Source organism: Hermetia illucens, chromosome 3 (genome assembly GCF_905115235.1).
Source record: "Hermetia illucens chromosome 3, iHerIll2.2.curated.20191125, whole genome shotgun sequence".
NCBI classification, from domain to species: Eukaryota; Metazoa; Arthropoda; class Insecta; order Diptera; family Stratiomyidae; genus Hermetia; species Hermetia illucens.
In genome coordinates, this window is record NC_051851.1 from 108,129,121 (window position 1) to 108,151,650 (window position 22,530).

Genomic DNA, 22,530 nt, shown 5'->3' on the forward strand with positions numbered 1-22,530 from the left:
AGGTGATAGCCGGTGACTTTAATGCGTGGGCTATCGAGTGGGGCAGCAAAGAGACTAACGCAAGGGGGCGGTGCTTATTAGCAGCATTCGCCCAGTTGGATGTGGTTCTGGCCAACGAAGGCGATATAAACACTTATCGGAAAGGGGGAACTGGGTCAATTGAAGATCTGACTTTTATCAGCCCTGCGTTACCACGTGACATGTCCTGGCAAGTTAGTGAGGACTTCACGTACAGCGACCACCAGGCAATCACCTTTGAACTAAGGATGGAGCCACAAGGCAGGAGACCCGCACCCCGGAAGCCGAAATCCAGAGGAACACCAGGATGGTCTTTTTTTTTTTTTTGAGGAGGTGGAAATCTTCAAAAGACACTGGTCTGGACACACCAGCGTGTGGGATTTTTACCCACTAAAACCACCCCCGACTCCCTCCCTGCCCCGCGGAACCACCATAAGGTATTACATCACGGGGCGGAGTCAGCTCACTCTAGCTTAATCCCATTTCTTCTATACGCGGCGCACGTGACCGCGCTTTTCTCCTTTCCTCTGCCTTTCGCAATTTATCTTGAATAGATGCGATCATGGAGTTGACCGCATCCCAATTCTTTTGATGTGCTAGCATTTTCGGTACCAGATTTTCTGGTACCAACACCTCTCCTAGAGTCTCCTCTAGATTCCTCCTTTCTTCCACAAATCTCGGACAGTGGAAGAATACATGCTCTGGGTCCTCTGGGACTCCATTGCAATTTGGACAATCGGGTGAGGTCTCCAATTTAAACCTGTGAAGGTATTGGAGATATCCTCCGTGTCCCGTGAGAAACTGGGTGAGATTATAATTAATCTCACCGTGTCGTCTCTCCAACCACTCCTTGATGGCAGGAATGAGCCTGTGCGTCCACCGGCCCTTTTCCGAGCGTTCCCATCGCTCTTGCCATCTATTTATGGATCTCTCCCTCTCAGCGTTCTTTGTCCGCGATGAGGAAGAGGTTGGCTTTGCATTGTATATATTCGCCATCTCATCTGCCAAGATGTCAATCGGCATCATTCCAGAGATGACGAATGCTGCATCATCTGAGACAGTCCTGAAGGCAGAGCATACCCTCAAGGCTGTCCTCCTGAGGGTATGCTCTGCATACCCCCCTGAGGGATGGTCTGCCAAAGCGATGGATGAGCAGACATTCATGGAGGTGTGGCTAGACTTGCCTAGTAAAGCAGGCACCTCCACGGATAGAGCTCTCCATGTCACACAGAGCATCTCTACAGCATGTGACGCGTCGATGCCTAGGAGATGTTCATTCCCCACTAGAAGACCCAATTATTGGTGGAATAGTGAACTTGCCAATCTTCGATCGATTTGCCACAAAGCCAGACGAACGGCTCAGAGGGCAATAGGTAGGATCGATCAGGGGCAAAAGGAGCATTTTTTTTTTGTTTATGGATGGAGGTGGAAATCTTAGAAAGACGGTGCTGCGCCAGGTTGCAGCAGTGTGTGGGATTCACACCCACTAAAACCACCCCCACTCTTCCGCCCCTCCCCGCGGGACCACCGTGAAGTATTACTTCGCGGGGGAGGCTCTGGTTCGCTATACCAGCTCGTCCATGTCACGTCTCCGTCGCGCCGCCTTCCGAGCTCGATCCAACTCCAGGAGTTTTGTCTGCACCACGGCTACTGCCTCATTTACCGCCATCCAGTTTTCCTCCGACTTCAACATCTCTTCCACCAGGTTGGAGGGCTCGATGTCCGCCCCTAAGATGCTGTTCAACCTCCTTTTCTGCTGCAGAAATCTGGGACAATAGAACATAACGTGCTCCGGGTCCTCGGGTGTAACACCGCATTCAGGACAGTTGGGAGACTCGTCCAACTCGAAGCGATGCAAGTACTTCCTATAGCCACCGTGTCCCGTAAGGAACTGTGTCAGGTGGTAATTCAATTCTCCGTGCTTTCGGTTGACCCATTTCTCGATGCATGGGATCAATGTATGGGTCCACCTGCCCTTGTCGGAGTTATCCCATCGTAGTTGCCACTTGCCACACAACTCTCTCCTGATGGCTTTTCGGAAATCCGCATTCACCTCGGCTGGATTTGCCTTCCGTTTTTCGTAGAGCCAGTGTGCCCCGCTCGCTAGAAGATCTATAGGGATCATTCCTGCGATAACACACGCTGCCTCCGTCGACGCCGTCCTAAATGCGCTGCACACCCTTAGCGCAATTGGCCGGTATGCCGAACATATCTTCCTCCGGTTGACAGCGTGGTTCAACGCTCCCGCCCAGACAGGGGCCGCGTACAGCAGGATCGACCTCACCACTCCCGCGATGAATAGCCTGCGACTATACTTCGGCCCTCCTACGTTAGGCATCATCCTTGCAAGGGATGAGCTGGCATTTGCTGCCTTTTCTCGCGCATAATCCAAGTGTCCCTTGAAACTCAGCTTGGCATCGATCATCACCCCCAGGTATTTGACAACCGATTTTGAGACGACATCACGATTACCAACCCGGATGGTAACCGTGTTGTTCTTCCTACGGTTGGTAATGAGGACCGCCTTCGTCTTTTCGTCCGCCAGGTCCAGCTTGGTCATTCGTAACCATGACTTGATGGTATGAATGGCTTCATTTGCATAAAGCTCCACGTCCTCGGGATGCTTTGCAATTGCAACTACCGCCAAGTCGTCCGCAAAACCAATCATCGTTGTCTCCTCCGGCACGCGAAGGCCAAGCACTCCGTCGTACATTATGCTCCACAGCAGTGGTCCCAATACAGAACCTTGAGACACACCTGCTGTCACAATGTACTCCTTCGGCCCGTCGTCCGTCTCGTACCAGAGAAGTCTGTCCGAAAAGTAACTCTCGATGAGCCGAGCCAAGTAGCTAGGAACACCCAGTTTGGCCAAAGCGCCCTTAATCCAGCCCCAGTTGGCTGAGTTAAAAGCATTTTTGACGTCCAGCGTCACCAGAGCACAGCATTTGCCCATGGCCATTGCATTCCGAGCCAATTCCATGACCTTTGCTACTGCATCGACCGTAGAACGGGCTCGCCGAAACCCATATTGCCGCTCTGAAAGACCACCCGCAAGCTCGATGAACGGGAGCAGCCTGTTGTATATCACCCTCTCCAACATCTTCCCCATGGTGTCTAAGAGACAAATAGGGCGATATGAAGAGGGCACGCCGGGTGGTTTTCGAGGCTTCGGTAGTAAGACCAGTTTCTGCCTCTTCCACTGGGCGGGAAACACTCCTTCCGCCATGCACGATTCGAATGTGCTTGCGAACCACCTTGGTCTGGCCTTGACCGCCACCTTCAGAGCCCTGTTCGGAATTCCGTCCAATCCCGGAGCCTTGCTGTCCCCAATACGTCTGCAGATTTCCCAAAGTTCCTCTTCGGTAACATCAGGGATCGAGAAGACGTCCTGCTGAGCTGCCAGTTGGGGTTCTCTTTCGTCCTGCTCCTGCTGCGGGAAAAGAGTTGCAATTATTTGCAACAGGAGCCGTGGGCATGTCATCTGAGGTGATTTTCGCCTGCGAATCTTCTTCATTACAACTTGGTAGGCTGTACCCCACGGATTCATATTAGCCTCCATGCAGAGCTTCGGGTAGCATTCCCGCTTGCTTCTCCGAATGGCCTTCTTAAGGTTGCTTCGCATATCCCTGTATTCCTCCTCACGCTCCTGGTGCTCCGGCCTTCCTCTTGTCCTGTGGGAAAGTCTCCTCGCTCGGAGACAAGAGGATCTCAAGGCAGCGATCTCCGTGTTCCACCAGTAGTTTGGCCTCTTGCCGTGGTGCAAACGTCGTCGTGGCATCGTAGCGTCGCATGCTTCGGTTACACGCTGAGACAGCTGTGTGACCCTTTCCACCGCTGTTCCATCCGGATAATGGGCTCCCTCCATTGCGTCCAGGAATGTCTCCTCGTCGAAAGCTCCGATAGACCACCCTACCGCCTTAGCCTTTCCACCTCCAGAGCGTCGTTGACTGCTTCCCCGGTTCCCAATGTGGAGGAAGATGGCCTGGTGGTCACTGTGGGTGTAGTGCTCACTCACTTGCCAAGCCATCCCCCTCACCAGTGAAGTGCTAACAAATGTCAAGTCAACGATCGAACCCGACCCTCTTCCTCGAAAGGTGGGCACGCATCCAACATTGGCTAGCACGATGTCCAGCTCCGCAAATGACTCCAACAGAATTTGACCTCTGGTGTTCGTCGATCGGCTTCCCCACTCCAGGGCCCACGCGTTGAAATCGCCCGCAATGATTTTAGGGCTGCGGTCTCTAGCATCCAACACCAGACTGTCTAACATCTCCTCATATTGTGCTAAGGTTGCACTAGGAGGAGCGTAGCAGCTGTAAATATGGACACCGTTGACCTTCGTCCTTATAAAACCGGCTGCCGGAGGGGCCATGACTTCCTGAATGGCCTGTCTTCCGCACGCCCAGATTGCCGCGTTGCCAGACGCATCCACCGCCCAAGTCGCACCGCCGTAGTTTCTGTACGGCTCGCAAATAACCGCGACATCGACATTCGACTCTCGAATGGTTTGCGAGAGCAGGTCCTGATCTGCCTCACAGTGATTGAGATTGATTTGTATCAATCTCATTTTCCTGTGCGGTTCAGCTCCCTCCTATATACCGGACATCTGCTGCTTCCCGCAATATGCCGGCCGTCCACGCCCTCTTTCCCACTACATAACATACACCGTGGATCTCCGGTGCAATCTTTGATGAGGTGGCCCTCTTCCCCACACTTCCTGCAACTCCTCGACCTATCATGCTGGCTAGTGCATGCCGCCGCAAAATGGCCGAAATCGAGGCATCTGAAGCATCTCTTCAGAGAGATTTGTTCCCTGAGCCTGCACACGACCCAACCTACTCTTACCTTGCCCGCGGTAATCAACTTAATAGCTGATTCCGCCGGCAAACTAATAATAGCGGTCTGTGTGCCACCATATGCCTTCTTCATCCTTTTTATGGCACTCTGGTCTATATCGCCAAGGTTCAACTGCTGCTTTAGCGCAGCACAGATGTCCTCCCGTGAGGTGACTTCATCTAGGTCCTTGCACTCAACCACTATCTCCTGTTTCCGAGCTCTTACCTCAGCTTCCTCTCCAAGTACACTTTCCACCTTCCCGCGGAAGTTATCGGCCGACTTGTCGGTGGATTTACTTAGCTCCAGTATCAGATCCCCTTTCTGTGTTCGCATAATATGGCTCACATTATCCCCCAAATCCTTCAATTCCGGGTCTGACTTCACCTTTCGGAGGATGTCGGCATAGGACATATTTCCCTTCTTGGAAATAATTATTATTTCCGGGCGGAGCTTCTTTTTGTCCTTTTGCCTCTTGTTGCTCACCTTAGTCCATTGTTCGGGCCTCCGGGCGTTGGTTTTTTCCACTTTTGTAGGTGTTGTGGCTGCAATCGTGAGATTACCGACTTTCGCGGGTACTCTCGCCGGCTCCGCCTTTTTTGGTGAAGAGGCTACTTCCCACCTACCCGGCCTGCGCATAAGCATACCCATACACGCACATCTCCGGATGCGTGCATGTGCACGCCCATGACACATTCGCCGAGCATTCCCTTATCCGCACGAAGGGACGCGCTTGATGGGAGATTTGGCAACTCCGCACAGGGAGCAAAAGGAGCATGCCTATAGGGAAGCTCGCCATCCAGCGGAGTAAGAGGGAATGTTTTAAGGGGCTCTGTTCGGAAGCGGACATAAATCCGTGGGGTAGCGCCTATAAAATCGTGACAGGACGATTCAGAGGCCGATCGTCTCCGCAGATCACGTGCCCTATGCTCTTGTTGAAAATAATCCAGGGGTTATTTCCCCAGCAAGAGGGGGGTGCTGACACCTTCCAGCGCCCCCTGAATGTGACGCCGATTCCACCAGTCACCAGGGACGAGCTGCTAGAGATCTGCAGTCGAATAGGCGACAGTAAAGCCCCGGGTCTTGACGGCATACCGAATAAGGCTCTCAAACTTGCCGTCAAAAGTAGACCGGATATGTTTGCGGAGCTGTTTGAAACGTGCATGTCGGAGGGTATTTTTCCTGCACCATGGAAGCGGCAGAAGCTGGTACTGTTGCCTAAGGCTGGTGAACCGTCCTCCTATAGACCCATATGTCTTCTAGACACTATGGGGAAAATGTTGGAGCGGGCCATTTATAATAGATTACTTCCAGTCGTCGAGAGCCAAGGGGGCCTTTCAGATAGGCAGTATGGGTTCCGGAAAGCCAGATCAACCATCGATGCATCAAAATGGTTACTGGCTTGGCCGAAAATGCAATTCACGGAAGGGGTTGTACCAGCAAATATTGCGTGGTGGTGACCCTAGATGTGAGGAATGCATTTAACTCGGCCAATTGGAACCTTATACGAAAGTCTCTGGCGACGATTGGTGTTCCCACCTACCTCGCCGCTATTATCGATAGCTACTTGAAAGAGCGGACACTCTGGTATGATACCGATGACGGATCCAAAGAGTACGTTGTCTCTGCGGGTGTCCCCCAGGGCTCTGTACTGGGCCCACTACTGTGGAACATCATGTATAATGATGTGCTCAACCTTCCGGTTCCGGAGGAGCCTACGGTGATGGGTTACGCCGATGATATAGCACTGGTTGTGGTTGCAAAGCATCTCGAGGATGCTGAGTTGTACTCAAGCGAAGCAATCAGTGTTATTAAGGCTTGGTTAGAGAGTACTGGACTGGCACTCGCGGAGGAAAAGACGGAAGCGGTCCTCATCACTAAACGCCGCAAAAGAAATTACGCCTGCATTAGAATCGGGAATCGTATCATCACTTCCAAGCCGGCCATCAAATACTTGGGGGTGATGATAGACGGAGGACTTAATTTTAAGCAGCACATAGAGCATACTTGTAAACGAGCATCCACCACGAGTATTTCTCTGGCAAGGATGATGCCGAATGTAGGAGGCCCGCGGCATACTTGCAGGCTGCTCATAGCCAGGGTGGTGAGCTCTATCATGCTGTATGCAGTCCCAGTTTGGGGAAAAGCACTGCAGGTTTTAGGCAATACACATAAACTGAGTGCGGTCTACAGAAGAACATCCCTAAGGGTGTGTTCTGCCTTCAGGACCGTCTCAGACGATGCAGCGTTCGTCATCTTGGGAATGATGCCGATTGACATCCTGGCAACCGAAATGATGAACATTTATAACACCAGGTCCATCTCTCCCTTATCTCAGATGAAAAAAGCCGAAAGCAACAGCAATGGGACCTGTCAGAAAAGGGTCGTTGGACTTACAGGTTGATCCCTTCCATCGGGGAGTGGCTGGAGAGAAAGCATGGAGAGATCAATTATAATCTCACCCAGTTTCTCACCAGCCATGGAGGATACCGTCAATACCTGTACAGGTTCAAATTGGACACCTCGCCTAATTGTCCAAACTGCGGGGTCCCAGAGGACCCGGCGCACGTTTTCTTCCAGTGTCCTAGGTTCGTAGAAGAAAGGAGGAACCTGGAGGAAACTCTAGGTGAAGTGCTATCACCGGAAAATTTTGTCCGAAGAATGGTAGCCTGTCGGGAAGACTGGGATGCGATCAATTCCATGATCGCTGTAATCCAGGAAAAACTGCGAAAAACAGAAGAAGTGAGGAAGACGCGGTTACGAACCCCGCGGGTAGACAGAAGGAGACCTAGCTAAAGTAAGCTAACTCCGCCCCGTGATGTAATACCTAAAGGTGGTTCCACGGGGTAGGGGGGGAATCGGGGGTGGTTTTAGTGGGTAAAAATCCCACACTCTGGCGTGCCCAGGCCAGAGTCTTTTGAAGATTTCCACCTCCTCAAAAAAAAAAAAAAAAAAAAGACAGACAGACAGACAGACAGTAAACCGATTTTAATAAGGTTTTGTGTTTACACCTCCCCATACATGTAAAAGGGTGGTATAACATTTTTTTCACGAAATATAGTCAAGTGGAGTATCAAATGAAAGGTCTTAATTAGTACTTTTCGAAGCCGGTCTTAGTTTTGAAGTTTGTTAATAAGGCGGGAAGTGGGAGGGGTGGAAAATGATGATTTATTTAACGGACCCAATCTCAGAAACTACCCAACCGAAAAATCTGAAAAAAATGATGAAGCTGCCTCTATATGGTGCCCAGGCCTTAAAATGCACTCCATATCGATATATGTTCAAATTAAGTTAATAATAGTATATTACTATGTTTTTTGGAAAATTGAGTAAGTTTATCCCATAGTATAAAAGTTGGCGTTAGTATAAAATATAATATGAAGCATATTATCTCCAAGTTTGATGAAAATCATATTATTAGTAACAAAGTTATAGTAGCTCAAAGTTGTCTTTACCGTGTAAATTTACAACCCGAAGTACTAAATCTGACATGCTAAATGCATATTCCTAACGGGCTACGTACAAATGGGATAGTTCTACACTCAAATATACTCACAGAAGAAGCAAACAAAACCTTTCATACCTGAGGCGCCCAGCTTCCGGTTTCCCGACTTGTTCTTAATCTATTCTGTAAAAAATGGACAGTAATCGTGAGTACGTGATTCCTGCTCCGGGACAAGTTAGAACTAATGATTATGGGAAAGAACTTGCAACGGCAAATTTATAGAAGCGATAGACCTATTTCTGATTGCACATAGGCAAAATAATGATGTTGCCCCTTTCATAAATTCCTAAATTTTATTCGCTGTCACGGTGTCGATAAAAATGGTAACATTATTCGTGCAGAGAATTCCGATTTTGAATGTCCTCCGCACGGAGAGGTTGACAAACTGAATTCAGATTGTAATGTTATAGGCAAATGTTCTGACACAGCTACTTATAATTGTAATCATGTTAGGTAATTTTCGCAATGAGTAGCAAACATTTTTATTTAATATGGACTATCCAATATTGTGATTACAATCCTGGATTTTTTTAGAAAAGGCGAACAATATCCATGTTTGAGTGTAGTAATAGAATCTATGGCATTGGGTATCAAATGTTCCTACGAAACTATGAAGTAAGGAATACAGAGCAAGTTTTCTTAAGAAATGAAAAATTTCAATGCTTCCTGCTTGACATCCTCTTTTGCAACAAATAAAAATGTATATCTTGCATTTGTGGGAAAGTGCAACTTTTTCGGATCCAACTGAATTCAAGCCCGAAATTTCAGGATGAATATTTTTGAATTTTGTTTAGTAGTTCGTGAAAGATGTGTGTACTTTTCGAAGCCGGTCTTAGTTTTGAGATTTGTTGGAAAGGCGGGGAGTGGGAGGGGTGCAAAGTGATGATTTCTTTAACGGACCCATTCTCAGAAACTACCCAACCGAAAAATATGAAAAAAAGTTATGAAGCTGCCTCTATATGGTGCCCAGCCCTCAAAATACTCTCCATATCGATATCTAATAGTATATTGCCATGTTTGTAGGAAAATTAAGTAAAACTCCCCTTAAGTTTACCTCAGAATTATAAAAGTTGGTAGTAGTATAAAATATAATATGAAGCATATTATCTCCAAGTTTGATCAAAATCATACTATTAGTAACAAAGTTACAGTAGCTCAAATTTGTTTTTACCGTGTAAATTTACAACCCGAAGTACTGAATCTGACATGCTAAATGCATATTCTTGACGGGCTACGTACAAAGTATTGTTAATGAGTTTTGATTGCTTTGTGTTTTTGGTCATTGCTCTTGCTTGCACTTGCAAGACATTTTGCAGGTTTGTTAGGTCTGTTATATCTAGTTCTATTCTAGATAATGTATCTCGGCCAATGTTCTCTTTACCTTTAATGTACTGTATGGCAAATTTAGATTCTTCTAGATCAAGACTCATCCGTGTTAGTTTGGATGAAGGGTTTTTCATCCCCAATAAATAAACAAGTCGGAATACCGGAAGCTCGCGCTTCGGGTATAAAGGTTTTGTGTTCATCTTATGTGAGAAACTTCAACGCACATTTTTCTGTCCGTATATAGCTACAAATCCAACATAATCCTTCATATTTTTCCAAACTACGAGACATACGTACATATTACAGCCATAGATATCACGTTCACCCTAAACAAACAAACTGCCTATTACCGAATACTGTACACATATATGCACGTATATAAATTGATCGTACCCATATTTCCGATTTACTTCTTATATCTATTTAAATTAGGCACTACCCGCAAAGTTCATTAGCACGCATCTATTATATACCTACATACACACATGTCTGGCTGACAAATAACTAAAAAACTAAAACAAAATAATTCTCTGCGACCGAATTCATAAGAACTCATTTCGTTATGGTATTGACGAATTGATATGTGATGATGACGTCATGCAGGTTGTAGAGTGCACGAAATTCACAAAAAATTGTAAAGTTTCACCCCCTATAACTTTGTTAATAATAATTGGATTTTCTTCAAACTTGACCAAACTGTGCATTATGTTCTTCATTACACGCCTGCCAAATTTTGTACTTCTGGGATGAACATAAGGAGGGGGGGGGGGGGGGGTGCCGGGCAAATTTCTAAAATGTGGAAATATACTATTATTAACTTTATTTGTGCAGATATCGGAACCGGATATATTTTGAGGCCTAGATTTCGTAGAGATGCACCACTGTGATTTTTTTCAGATTTTTCGGTTGGATAGGTTCTGAGAACGAGACCTGTTACACTTTTTGTGGGTCATATTTTGAACCCTCACTCCCCTATGTTTCATCTAATATCAAATATTGAACCAGATTCGAAAAGTACTAATTGAGACCTTTCATTTGATACCCTACATGGCTACATTCTGTGAAAAAAAAATTTCCATTCACATGTATAGGGAGCCCCTCCTTAAACTTAACACAAGATGGCGCCACTTACTGCATGTAAAGGGATCACCAGATTACATACTCTCACCAATTTTCGTGACAATCGGTCTAGTCGTTTCCGAATAAATCGGGTGTGATAGACAGACAGACAGACAGACACCGTCTCGATTTTAATAAGGTTTTGTTTCACACAAAACCTTAAAAAGTGGCCTATGATCTGTTCTTATTATAAAATCTCTTCCCAGACATATGGTTTGAAGTATATAATTGCTTGTTGTTGTTGTTGTAGATTTATTTGTTTCACCTTTAGTGAATGTTTTGCTAGCGAAAGCTATTGGCAATTCAGTTTCATCTATTGTCTGTGATAGTATTGCTCCACATGCATTTTCGGATGCATCTGTGTGATATGGGCCGGATAGCTGAGTGGTTAGAGCGCAAGGCTGTCGTACGCAAGGTCGCGGTTCAAATCTCACTGGTGGCAGTGGAATTTGTATCGTGATTTGACGTCGAATAGCAGTCGACTCAGCTGTGAATGAGTACCTGAGTCAAATCAGGGTAATAATCTCGGGCGAGCGCAATGTTGACCACATTGCCTCCTAGTGTACCGTTACGGTATTTAATGAAGTGCTCTAACACACTTCAAGGCCCTGATCCAACATGGATTTTTGCGCCAACGATTATTATTATTATTATCTGTGTTGAAGTATGGGCGGGAACATTAATATTGTTTTAAGGGGGTCATCCCGTGTGTTGGGTTGGAGAAATCGATTTTTTTTTTTGTATGAATTGTATCTATATATAGTGGGCAAAGGGATTTTCCGATACTCCGAGTCGTTCAGAAATTACAGGGTTAAACAGGTAAGGAGTTTGCAGCCGCGGCTAGAGTACTCGATGAGAAAGAGCATCGAATCTTTTTTTACCTGTTAGTTTTTTACCTGAGCTTTATAAATTCGAACACAGGTATATATATAAAAAGATGGAAAGCCAATCAATTGTCTAAACTTATTTGCTGTTTGGAATAAAAAGGATAATCTAGTCTAGAGTGAGCACTGAAAGGCTTTCATTTCAAGCTATACTCAGTTATATTTTGTTGTAAGTATTGTGCTGTTTGTGTGTTCAGTGATGATTTAAATGGATCGTACGAAGGGAGATCGCTTAACGTTTAACGTCATGCTCGCACTAAAAAACGAGAATTTCATGGGAATCGATACTTATCAGAGAAAAAAAGGACTTCCCATCAACATCAGCAAAGAAACTTTTAGCAAGCATGAACATGGATGTTCCAATTGCGACAAGTTTTGTATATTGTATATTGGATTTTGTTGGAGTTTTCTCCGGTATTTCTGCAAATAATAAAATATACGTAGTAGTAAAAAAGGAATGCATAGGTCATGTCGAGAAAAGAATGGGAACGCGGCTTAGAAATGCAAAGAAGAATCACAAAGGCATTGCTGGAAAAGGAGCTGGAAAACTTACTGATGAGGTTATTAACGACCTCACTACATTGTTTGGGCTAGCTATTCGTCGACACGCAAATTCTATAGAAGGAACGAAGCAAGAAATTTGGGCAACTTTCTTCCACAAATGTTCTACAGACGAAAATCTTCAGCATCAAAATTGTCCAGCAGGCGAGGGCAGTTCGTGCAAATTGCGCAAAGCGGGAGCTAAAGGAGAACTGGATAGTGTCCACCACGAGAAGGCACCTTTAACTGAAGAAGTTCAAACAGTCATCAAACCAATCTACGAAGATTTGTCAATTTATCACATATACTAAAGATATCAATAAACATATGGTGAAAAAATCACGTTTCTATCTTTATCCAGTCCTTCAAAATAATTTCTCAAAAAAAACGGCCTTCACACGGGATGACCCCCTTAAGGATGTCGAATTCAGTGCTATACAGTGGTGTCCATTCGAATTTAATATTTTTACGCAACAATTGATTTAATGATAACGTCTGTAATAATTACAGAATGCGACGAATCGTCTTACTTCGTCTGGGTTTCTTGGCACTGGAAATTGTTTAATGACTTCGAATTTTGAAGGATCAGGTTGTATTCCTTCGGCTGAGATCGGATGTCCGAGATTTGTTACTTCTGATTCAAAGAATTTACACTTATCAGGGTTTAATTTTAAGTTTTCGGCTCGTAAACGCTGAAATATTGAAGCTAGATTTTTTAAGTGATGGTTGTTCGAACAACCAGTGACTATTACGTCGTCAATGTATAAGAAAGCTGTGTCGGGTGATAAACCTGATAATGCTGTGATCATCATTCTCTGAAAGTTATTAGGACTAATATTTAGCTCGAAGGGTAGGCGGGTAAATTGGTAATGTCCCTGGTTGGTAGAAAAAGCTGTGTATTTTCGCGATGATTGTTTTAGAGGTATTTGATGAAATCCAGATAGTAAATCTAAAGTGGAAAAATATTTGGCTCGACCCATTTGGTCACGAAGTTCATCTATTCTGGGAAGTGGAAATTTGTCTGCTACTACTTTTTTTTGTTAAGATTACGAAAATCAACTACCAAATGCCATTTTTAAGGTTTTGTTTGTAAAACAAAACCTTATTAAAATCGGTTTACTGTCTGTCTGTCCGTCTGTCTGTCTGTCCGTCACACGCATTTTTCTCGAAGACGGTTGTAACGATTGGCACCAAATTTGGTAGAAAGGTGGGAACTGTGAACGCTCACGCATACAGTGAGATACATCCTTTTACGACGAATTTAAGGGGGGTCCCCATACATGCAAAGGGGGGGTGTAAATTTTTTTTTCATCAAATATAGTCATGTGGGGTATCAAATTAAAGGTCTCGATTAGTACTTTTCGAAGCGGGTCTTAGTTTTGACATTTGTTGAAAAGGTGGAGGGTGCGGGGAGTTGAAAGTGGTCATTTCTTTAATGAACCCATTCTCAGAAACTACCCAACCGAAAAATCTGAAAAAAATCAGGGGGCTGTCACTATATGGTGCCTAGGCTCCGAAATACCCTCCATACCGATACCTGTTCAAATAAAGTTAATAATAGTACATTACTTTAATTTTTAGTAATTGACAGGAAAACCCCCCTTAAGTTCATCCTAGAATCACAAAATTTTGCAACAATATAGGCTACAGCATAGAGCATGATCCTGCCAAATTTGGTGAAAATCGCACTATTACTAACAAAGTAATACTAGGTCAAAGCTGTCGCTTCTCTGCAAATTCGAGACTATGAATGTCAATATTACTTGAAAGTGGAATTTTTCACATAATATATGCATATTTTACGTGCTACATGCTAATGGGACAAATGCACACCCAAATCTCTTTATAAAAGAAATACACAAAACCTTTCATACCTGAAGCGTCTAGCTTCCGGTTTCCCGACTTGTTTATCTCCTGTTGATGACTTTTTGGAGATTATTAGTATAGGTGAGTTGAAATGCGATGTTAAGTGCTATACCGTCATCCAACATTTGTTTGACTGGACGATTGATTTCTGTTTTATGGGCTTCAGGTATATGATAATTTTTGGTGCATACCGATGAGTTATCGCTCAACTGGATATGTTAACTATACAAGTTGTTGGTGGTTAATGGCTCGTTTTCTATATTAAAAATATCCGCATATTCTCGACATAAGGTCTTTTATCGCATATTCTGGGACGTGTTCTACGTTCAATATATTTAAAATTTTTCCATTCTTTGTGGCTTATGCAATTTATTGGTATTCTTGTATACAGAATAATCCGAAAGGTGTTCCCATTGGGTGTTGAGGTTTTTGATTTTTACTGTACTGGAAGTTGTGTTTAGGATTTTAACTAGTGGGTTTTGAGGAGAAATAATTGATCCTGCAAAGAAAATTCCGGGTTGTATTTCTTGTCCGGGTATAACTATGTCGTTTGAGAATTGACTGTTTAGTTTGCGTATTACTTCGCATTTGGTCGGGATTAAGAATGTGGTCCGTGTAGGACCACTTAGAATTTGAATTTCATGGAGAATATTATTGATGTTAATTGTCATATCCAGGTGTGATAGTCGATTATTGCTCTATGTTTAGTAAGGAAGTCTAAACCTAGAATCGCATCTACGTCTAGTGAAAAGTCATTAGCATTGGTGTGAGTTCGTTTAATAGTGAAACTGACTCAATGAGGGATTTTGTTTCCATCAAAGTAATTGATTAAGGCTGTGGCTGTTTTAATGTCGAAAGCCATGTTACTTAATTGTTGTTTGTCTAATAGTGAAAGTGTTTTAGCAGATAGTTGCTGTATTTCCTTGTAAACTCTCTTTATTAGAGTTGCTGTTTTAACGTCTGTTCCTATATTCTGTTCGGTCGACTTTGTGTCTATTAGTGTTTGTTGAATTAATTCGCGTTTTTTGCGTGAATTTTTTTCACTATAAGGCCGATTTACACTTTCCCATAGATTTATTAGTGTAATTTATAGTTTCTGTTTTAGAGATTCTAATTTGTCCATTTAGAAAAAGCCAAGGATAACATTTTCAGACATTTAAACTAGTTGCCGTACTGAGATGTTTCCTTTTTAGTGCCCTTTTATGATTTTTATATACCAGATATACAAATTCAGCGATTTTAGTAGCTGCAATTATTGAGAGGAGCACTATAATTTCCACGTTATCTATTCTGATATTGTCTGAGATTTCTATATTGTTGGCTACTTGGCCAGTATTTTCTGTTTTTCGATTGGGTTTTACCCATCGTGTGGCACCAATACTAACATTATTTTGAAAGATTTCATTTATTTGTTATACTAATACTAATTGGAAATTTTTTTTTTTTACATCATTTTACTTTTTACGTTATTATACTTTTTTTTCTGTGTACATTTTTTTTAAGTAATTGATCTGTTTTTTTACGATGGTCATCAGATGTTTGTACTTAGTCTTCTCCTCCGGTGTGGCTGTAATCTGCTGTAGACGGTTGTAGTTTGCAAACTGTCGCTGGAGTTCTTTTCTCTGTCCTCCTTTAGCGCTGAGAGGTATGTTGTGATGTTACCAGCCCACTGATAGTTCCCAATGCTCGTATTTGTGCATCCTCCGATCCTCGCCAATTTTTTTTCCTTCTCTCTATATGGGTCTACCAAAAGTCGGAGCACCTAAGGTGCTAAACTCCAGGCCAATCAATTTTGGGAGCAACAATTGCCTAGACTCCACAAGATTCAAACGCGTTCGTTGTTTTATTAATTCTCGCGAATTGTGTATTTCTAAATTCATGTTTCCTAATTTATACAAAATTTACATATGCTTAGTAGGCCTGTACTTTTAGGTACATATGAATTACAGTGTATGGGAGAAAATATTGTGCAATTAGTAATGACAATAAGTAATTATTTGTTCAATTTATTCAAATACCTTACTAGTTCGTTATAATTTGTTCACTAACTGGCACCAGGAAAGTTATTGTGTGAATAATACTGGAAGTAGTGAACTACATATAATAAATTCTTAATTTAGCGGGGAACATATTTTTGAAATGAAAAATTCCCTAAATAAAATCTATACTATTGACTTTTTTGCAAATATTCAATTAATCTTACGAACGACTACACCCCACGGAGGTTACGACAAGAAAAGAAAGTACCGCTCGATGCAGGCCTCATGCTTGGCCGCCAGATGTGCCGGCTGTGGGTGCGTTCTGTGCACTGCCGATAATGCAGTGCGTAGCTCGCGTCTCCGCTGCGCCGCCACACCAACAACCATACGTAAACTTCAACGCCGTAACTGTTATCGGTTGTGATTTTTGAACCTAGATAGGAGAAATTACCAACAGTCTCAAAGTTTTAGTCTCATATCTTTGTTGTTCTTATTTGTCCAGCGCGATCTGATATGGTCGCTTCTTTATTCTTTGGTGCTGACGTTGCCACCACGTACTTCATTTTGCCTTCATTAATGTGCAGCCCAAAATCTCACGCCGCCTGCTCGATCTGCATGAAAGTAGATTGTCCCTATCGCACTGTTCTTCCCATAATGTCAATATCGCCAGCAGCATGTGCTTCTCGCATTTCCATCAGTATCGCCACTTTTCTAGGATCAAATAAAACAAGATGCAAGATAGGGCATCCCCTTATCTTAGATCGTTGTTGATATTGAATGCTCTCGAGATTGATCCTGCTGCTTTTATCTGGCCTTGCACATTGGTCAGGGTAAGTCTAGTCAGTCTTATTAATACCGAATACCGAATTCTCTCCTGGCTGTGTACGGTTGTGCCCTGGCTATGGTATTACATTCGGCCTTGAAGTCGATGAAAAGATGGTGCAACTGATGGCCATATTCTAACAGTTTTTCCATTGCATGTCGCAAAGAGAAAATCTGATCTGTTGACGATTTGCCTGGAGTGAAGTCTGTTTGGTATGAGCCGATGATGTTCTGGGCATATGGGGCTATCCATATAGATCCTCTTTCCTACACTATGTGATATCTCCTTTTTATGTATAGGACAGATAATGCAAAAGTGGCTTCTGGCAATTCAATAATAATTTCATGCCAAAGCCTCGGGAGCTATCCAGACTTGCCCTCTAACATGTCGTAGGTAATTTATTCTATACGTGAAGAATACAAATTAATATTTTTTCACACAATTATTATTTATGCCATTAAAATCTTTCCAATTTACATTCCTTCATTTTTTCCCATCAGTATATTTTATCTTTCTCCATTTTAGTGTGGGATCATATGAATTTAAGCAACTTTAATTTCTCTTGTTGGGACGCGACAACACTGTTACCTTACAGTGATGAAACATCGTACGAAAATTGTCTGTTAGTACAAAATTCAGGAGACTTGGCATTATCGTCAATGAACAATGTTTTCCAGTCCCTCACAAGCAACGCTCGTAAGATTTTCTTGCTAATCGCTAAAGAACAACTGAAAGTTGATGACACGAACTATCCCGGTAGGTTCATTTTTCTTCCCTAGGTTTCGATAATCAATAAATATTTCTTTTATTTTTTTAGGATTACCATTCAAAGATTTATACTGGCTCGCTCGAGAATCGTTTTTAGTAAGTTCCGACTTAGCTTTACGGGCACAGTTGACTGAATTTCTAGATCACAAGCTAATTAAATCTAAACGAACAGCAGACGGAACAGAGCATTTACGAATCCCTATAGCATGTAATCTTTTACAGCAATTTTTGGACAACCAAGGATGCTGAGAATAAAATATTTACATTGTTATCTCTAATTGTTTTCTTTCGTAGAATTTGCGAAATGTAGTTAGGACAATGTAAATTCGCTATTCCCATTTAACACGTTCATTACTAACCAAAAAACCGAAGCGCTCCTGGGAAACTGAAATTTTTTTTTACGCAAAACAGAACTAGACATACATGTTGTATTAATTCTAATGTCCTTTCCATGGAGTCGATCAAATTCTAGGAAATATGGTGCTCAAGCAGTATATGCGTGGTCAGTTCCTTAGTTGAGAAATGTTTCTCATTCAATATGCGGTCAAATATGGCTGTATTTTTACACAAATGATACGAGTTTTGATTAGTTGTTCAGTTGGTCGATTAGTATAGAATGAAACAAAAAAAAATATATCTTTATTTGGTCTGAGCTAAATGTTTGCTGTTTCATTCGATAGACTTTTGTTTTAATTCTGATGTTTAGGCTGAAAATGTGGAAAAAAATAAGTGCTATCTAGAAGGTTAATTCGATAAAAACAAAGCAATCAAAACTATACAAGTTACATTTTTATAGGAGGAAGTGCCAGATTAAAATATAAAAATATATTCCAAGTTATGTAAATTCACTAAAAAAAACAAATGCAATTAATAAAACCATCAAACATTCCTTCATGTAACCATGGAATATTCTGTAACATGGTGTCAAACAAAATCCTGGAGAGTCAGGACAGGAAGAACATCCAAAATTGGAATTCACCCGTTTTTTAAGGTTTTGTGTGAAATAAAACATTATTAGAATCTGTTCAATGTCTGTCGGTCTGCCACACCCGATTTACTCAGAAACGACTGTACCAATTGTCACGAAATTTGGTGAGAAAATATGGTTTGCGAACCCCTTTACATATGGCAAGCGGCGCAATTTTATGTGGAGTTTGAAGAGGGACTGTACACGTTTTTTCTCCGAATATGGTCATGTATGAAATAGAAGGACTCGACTAGTCCTTTTCGAAACTGATCTCATTTCTGATATCGGGTAAAACGTAGGAGAGTGAGGGCCTAAAATGTGTCCACCAAGTGAAACAGGTCTCGTTCTCAGATCCTATCCAGCCAAAAATCACAAATTTAGGCCTCAAAATACATCCCATTCCGATATTTGTCCAAATAAAGTTAACAATAGTATATTACTATATTTTAGAAATCTACCCAAAAACTCCCTTAAATACGTGAAGATGCACCCGATCAATTTGGATAGACTATGTTTATTTAGGATTAGCGAAATATTAGTGTCTTTGATATGTATGTACATATGTATATCCTGAGTTTAGCAACTAATGAAGGAATATTTTGCATCTTTAGCTATGTATGAATAGAAAACCACGCACGAGAAGTTCCTCACATAATATGAACACAAAACCTTTTACCCGAAGCGTCCAGCTTCCAGTATTCCGACTTGTTTACATTTTTCACTGCAAAGTTTGCAGCTTCTGCGTTGCACTCTATTCTTTGGTCCTCTGAGTAGAAATTCAGGCAAATTAATGGATTCACTAGTTAGTCGCGTTTCTTCTGATGTTTGTGGCAATAAGCTTAAACATTTTTCAATATGAAAATTATGCAAATTAATTTTTTTTCCATGGCTGTGTTTGTTGTAAAGGAAACACTGCATGAAATATATGAATGTCAAGTTTCTTGTAATATCTCAACGTTTTGTGCATGAGCAGATATAGAATAACATCTGATCCTGCCTGTCAACTTCTTTCATATTCTTATTATATTCGACGATGAGTTCATGTTTTTCCTTCTCCTGGCCCCTTTTATTTCTCCTTTTTACGAGTTTGGCTACATGTTCACTAGAGATGCTCAAAACGTTTCCTTTGTCTGTTCCTTTGCTGAAACAGATTCGTAACCATACAAACCGTTTCCCATTCGGGTAATTTTTTTGTTGCTACTTCTGGAGGATCTCTTCCCCTATTCGCCCTAAGCCTCCCGGTAGAATATATATTTTGATCAGGCAGCTGTTCCGCACGTGTGACGAAGTTAAAAAAAGCTGTACAGGTACAAAGCATGTCCATGTCCAAGCATGTGCAACAATTTTCGAGACATCTCCGCTTACATCAAATTTTTGGCCCCTCCATACACATGAATGAATGTGTACTAAATCATTTGGTTCGGCTAGCATATATAATTTGATACCATATTTATGGCATTTCCTACCAGAAATTGCCTGTATGCCAGTTGACCCCTCTAGAGAACCATGCTCTCGTCAATGGTAACATATTTCGTTCATTTTGTGATTGAAATAATTAATCATAGGCCGAATTTTAAAGATTAGGTCACTTGAACTTTCTTTTTGAAAGGGAAGGCAGCGTAGTATAACCAAGTACCAATCTCAACTTATAAATTTGTGGAACGATAAATTGAAAAGGCAATGTTTCTCCCAACAGTCATTCATCCTATTGACTCGCTTAATCCTATCAGAAAAATTAGACCAATGAAAGTTTTCATTTCATCAACAGTAGCTTCTTTCCATCGTGAGATCCTTGAACGACTCAAATAAAACATAACTGGCATAATCATTAATCTTATCAAAGAGGTAAAAATCTTTCGTGGAAAATAGACGAAAATATTCTAAAGGAGTCTGAGGGGCTGTGATTATTTTCATACCTTCTCCACCCACGAAAAGAATTCCTCATCCTATGTTTTTAGGTGGTGGTTGGTCATAATACCATCCACGAGAGGATCGAGTTGTTACTTGGGTGTACCAGGATGTGGAAGGTAATTTATCATGTTGCGTTGCATCACTTTCCCTCAAAAGTCCAATGCCGTTAAGCCCAAAACTTAATCTACTTTGAAAATTTGAAGTGGTGATGCTACTATTTTTGCTGCCAGCAATCAGTGAAAAGGTCACATCGTCGTCATTAGACGAAATTTGTAAATTATCATCTGATAAGTACTCAACATCATCACCAAATCCTTCAAAATCGTCGAGTATTGGACTTTCTCGTCTGTGTACTTCTAGTGTAATTATCATTCCGAGAATACTTTCGCTTTTTAGCGCTACCTATTGGTGTCTCGCCTGGCGTACTTGGTAGGTTTTCTAATGCTAAAACATCGGCTGGTAACTCATCAGCTTTTGTAGCACTACCAGCGAAAGCCGCATACAAATATTTGTTAATATCTCTATATACGATATGTAGGTATATCTCATAGGAAATTTTATTGTTGTTTTGTTTTGCAACGCTTTGTAAAATATTTTATATATTCTCAAATACGCGTACGTTACTACTAACAACCAAAACATACAAAATAGAAATGAAAATAATTACTTCATCGGCGTTTGTTAGCAATTTTTCGAGCAAATCAACCTGAAGGTGAAAAGAATATGCGATTTCGCTACCATAAGCAACGTTATGAAAGACCTTGCAGTTGGTGGTATGCTTCAGTATGGCTCTGTGAGGGTCGTTAATGAGGAACCAACAAACAAACATACAGCAAAGTTCGGAAGAAGCAGAAAGACTTGCCGAAATATTGTGTTGGTTGGTGGTGATTTTCAGAATAGGGATTCTCCAAGATGCTACGTGTCCATCCTGTAATGAGGAAGCGGGAGCCACGGCACATGTGCTCCAACTGCAGCGCGTAGCATCACATCTACAAACGGAAATCCTGCGATACATAACCGAATCCGGGATTTTCCGTTAGACGGGGAATCGAGTACAAAGGACCACTAAAGGTTGAGTGATCAGAGACTTTGCCTCTTCCCAACCTCACATACATACACATACAAGTACATTCTGTTAAGGTTTGATAGAAAGCAATATGTCTGTAGGTAAGCCAATATGGAGCTTAAAACTTGTGACATACATGCAAACGCTAATCATTTTTTTCTTCCTCTTCAACCGTTGTTCCGTTCAAAAACGCGGTCAGTCCATTTCGATCGGTTACATCCTTTTACTCGATCAAAGGCCTGGCCTGAATGTAGTCGCAAGGCTTTTAAATTATCATCCAGCGTATCAAGCCACCGTTGTTTCGGCCGTCTTTTTGGTCGTTTTCCACCGACTTCGATGATCAGACCAATCTTAGCAAGTGAATTTTCGTTAGCGTGAATTACGCGACTATGCCATTGAAGACGCCCCTTTCTCAATTTTCCTCAATAACTCGATTGAAAAGCTCACTGAGCGCTCTACGCTTTCGAGAGCCCAGATGCGATGTCGTTAGTAATCACGTCCTACTGTTCTAACCAATTTCAATCGTTTTATTGCTTCTTCGACTTCAGTGGCCCTGAGAGGTGGAATTGTTCCAAATGTCGGCAATGGTTCTGGAAGTCAAGTATCTCGGTTGATGAATCGCTTGCCAGGCTTGGTGACCCCGAGGGTAGCATATATTGCTTTGTGGGTTTTGCTTTTAACTCGTTTTCACGAAACTTCGACAATCAAAATGGTTCGTAATCGCGTCCGCGAGATCATTTCTTTCTTCTCACGAAATCTCCATCATTTAATGCGTGGCGGCCAATGCGTTCCTCCTACTGTTTTATCGGTTACTTGCTCCATAAGACGGCCATCAGTGGGCAATTTTGAGGTGCGATGATCTCATGGGGAATGGCTTGGCTTGATAAAATTTCTGTACTATTCGCACTATAAAATGTAGGAAAAT

General features: G+C 42.3%; 1 protein-coding gene across 2 annotated transcripts in view; it reads left to right on the top strand.

Moving 5' to 3' along the window:
• LOC119652792 (origin recognition complex subunit 2) overlaps positions 1 to 17,932 on the top strand; it is a 44,811-nt gene extending 26,879 nt beyond the window's left edge. For both annotated transcript variants that reach the window (XM_038057110.1, XM_038057109.1), the window contains exons 4-5: positions 17,419 to 17,649; positions 17,711 to 17,932. In XM_038057110.1, coding sequence (XP_037913038.1) covers positions 17,419 to 17,649; positions 17,711 to 17,910 — 431 coding nt within the window. In that variant the 3' untranslated portion in view covers positions 17,911 to 17,932. The remainder of the gene's footprint in view (positions 1 to 17,418; positions 17,650 to 17,710) is intronic.
• The last annotated feature ends 4,598 nt before the right edge of the window (positions 17,933 to 22,530 follow it).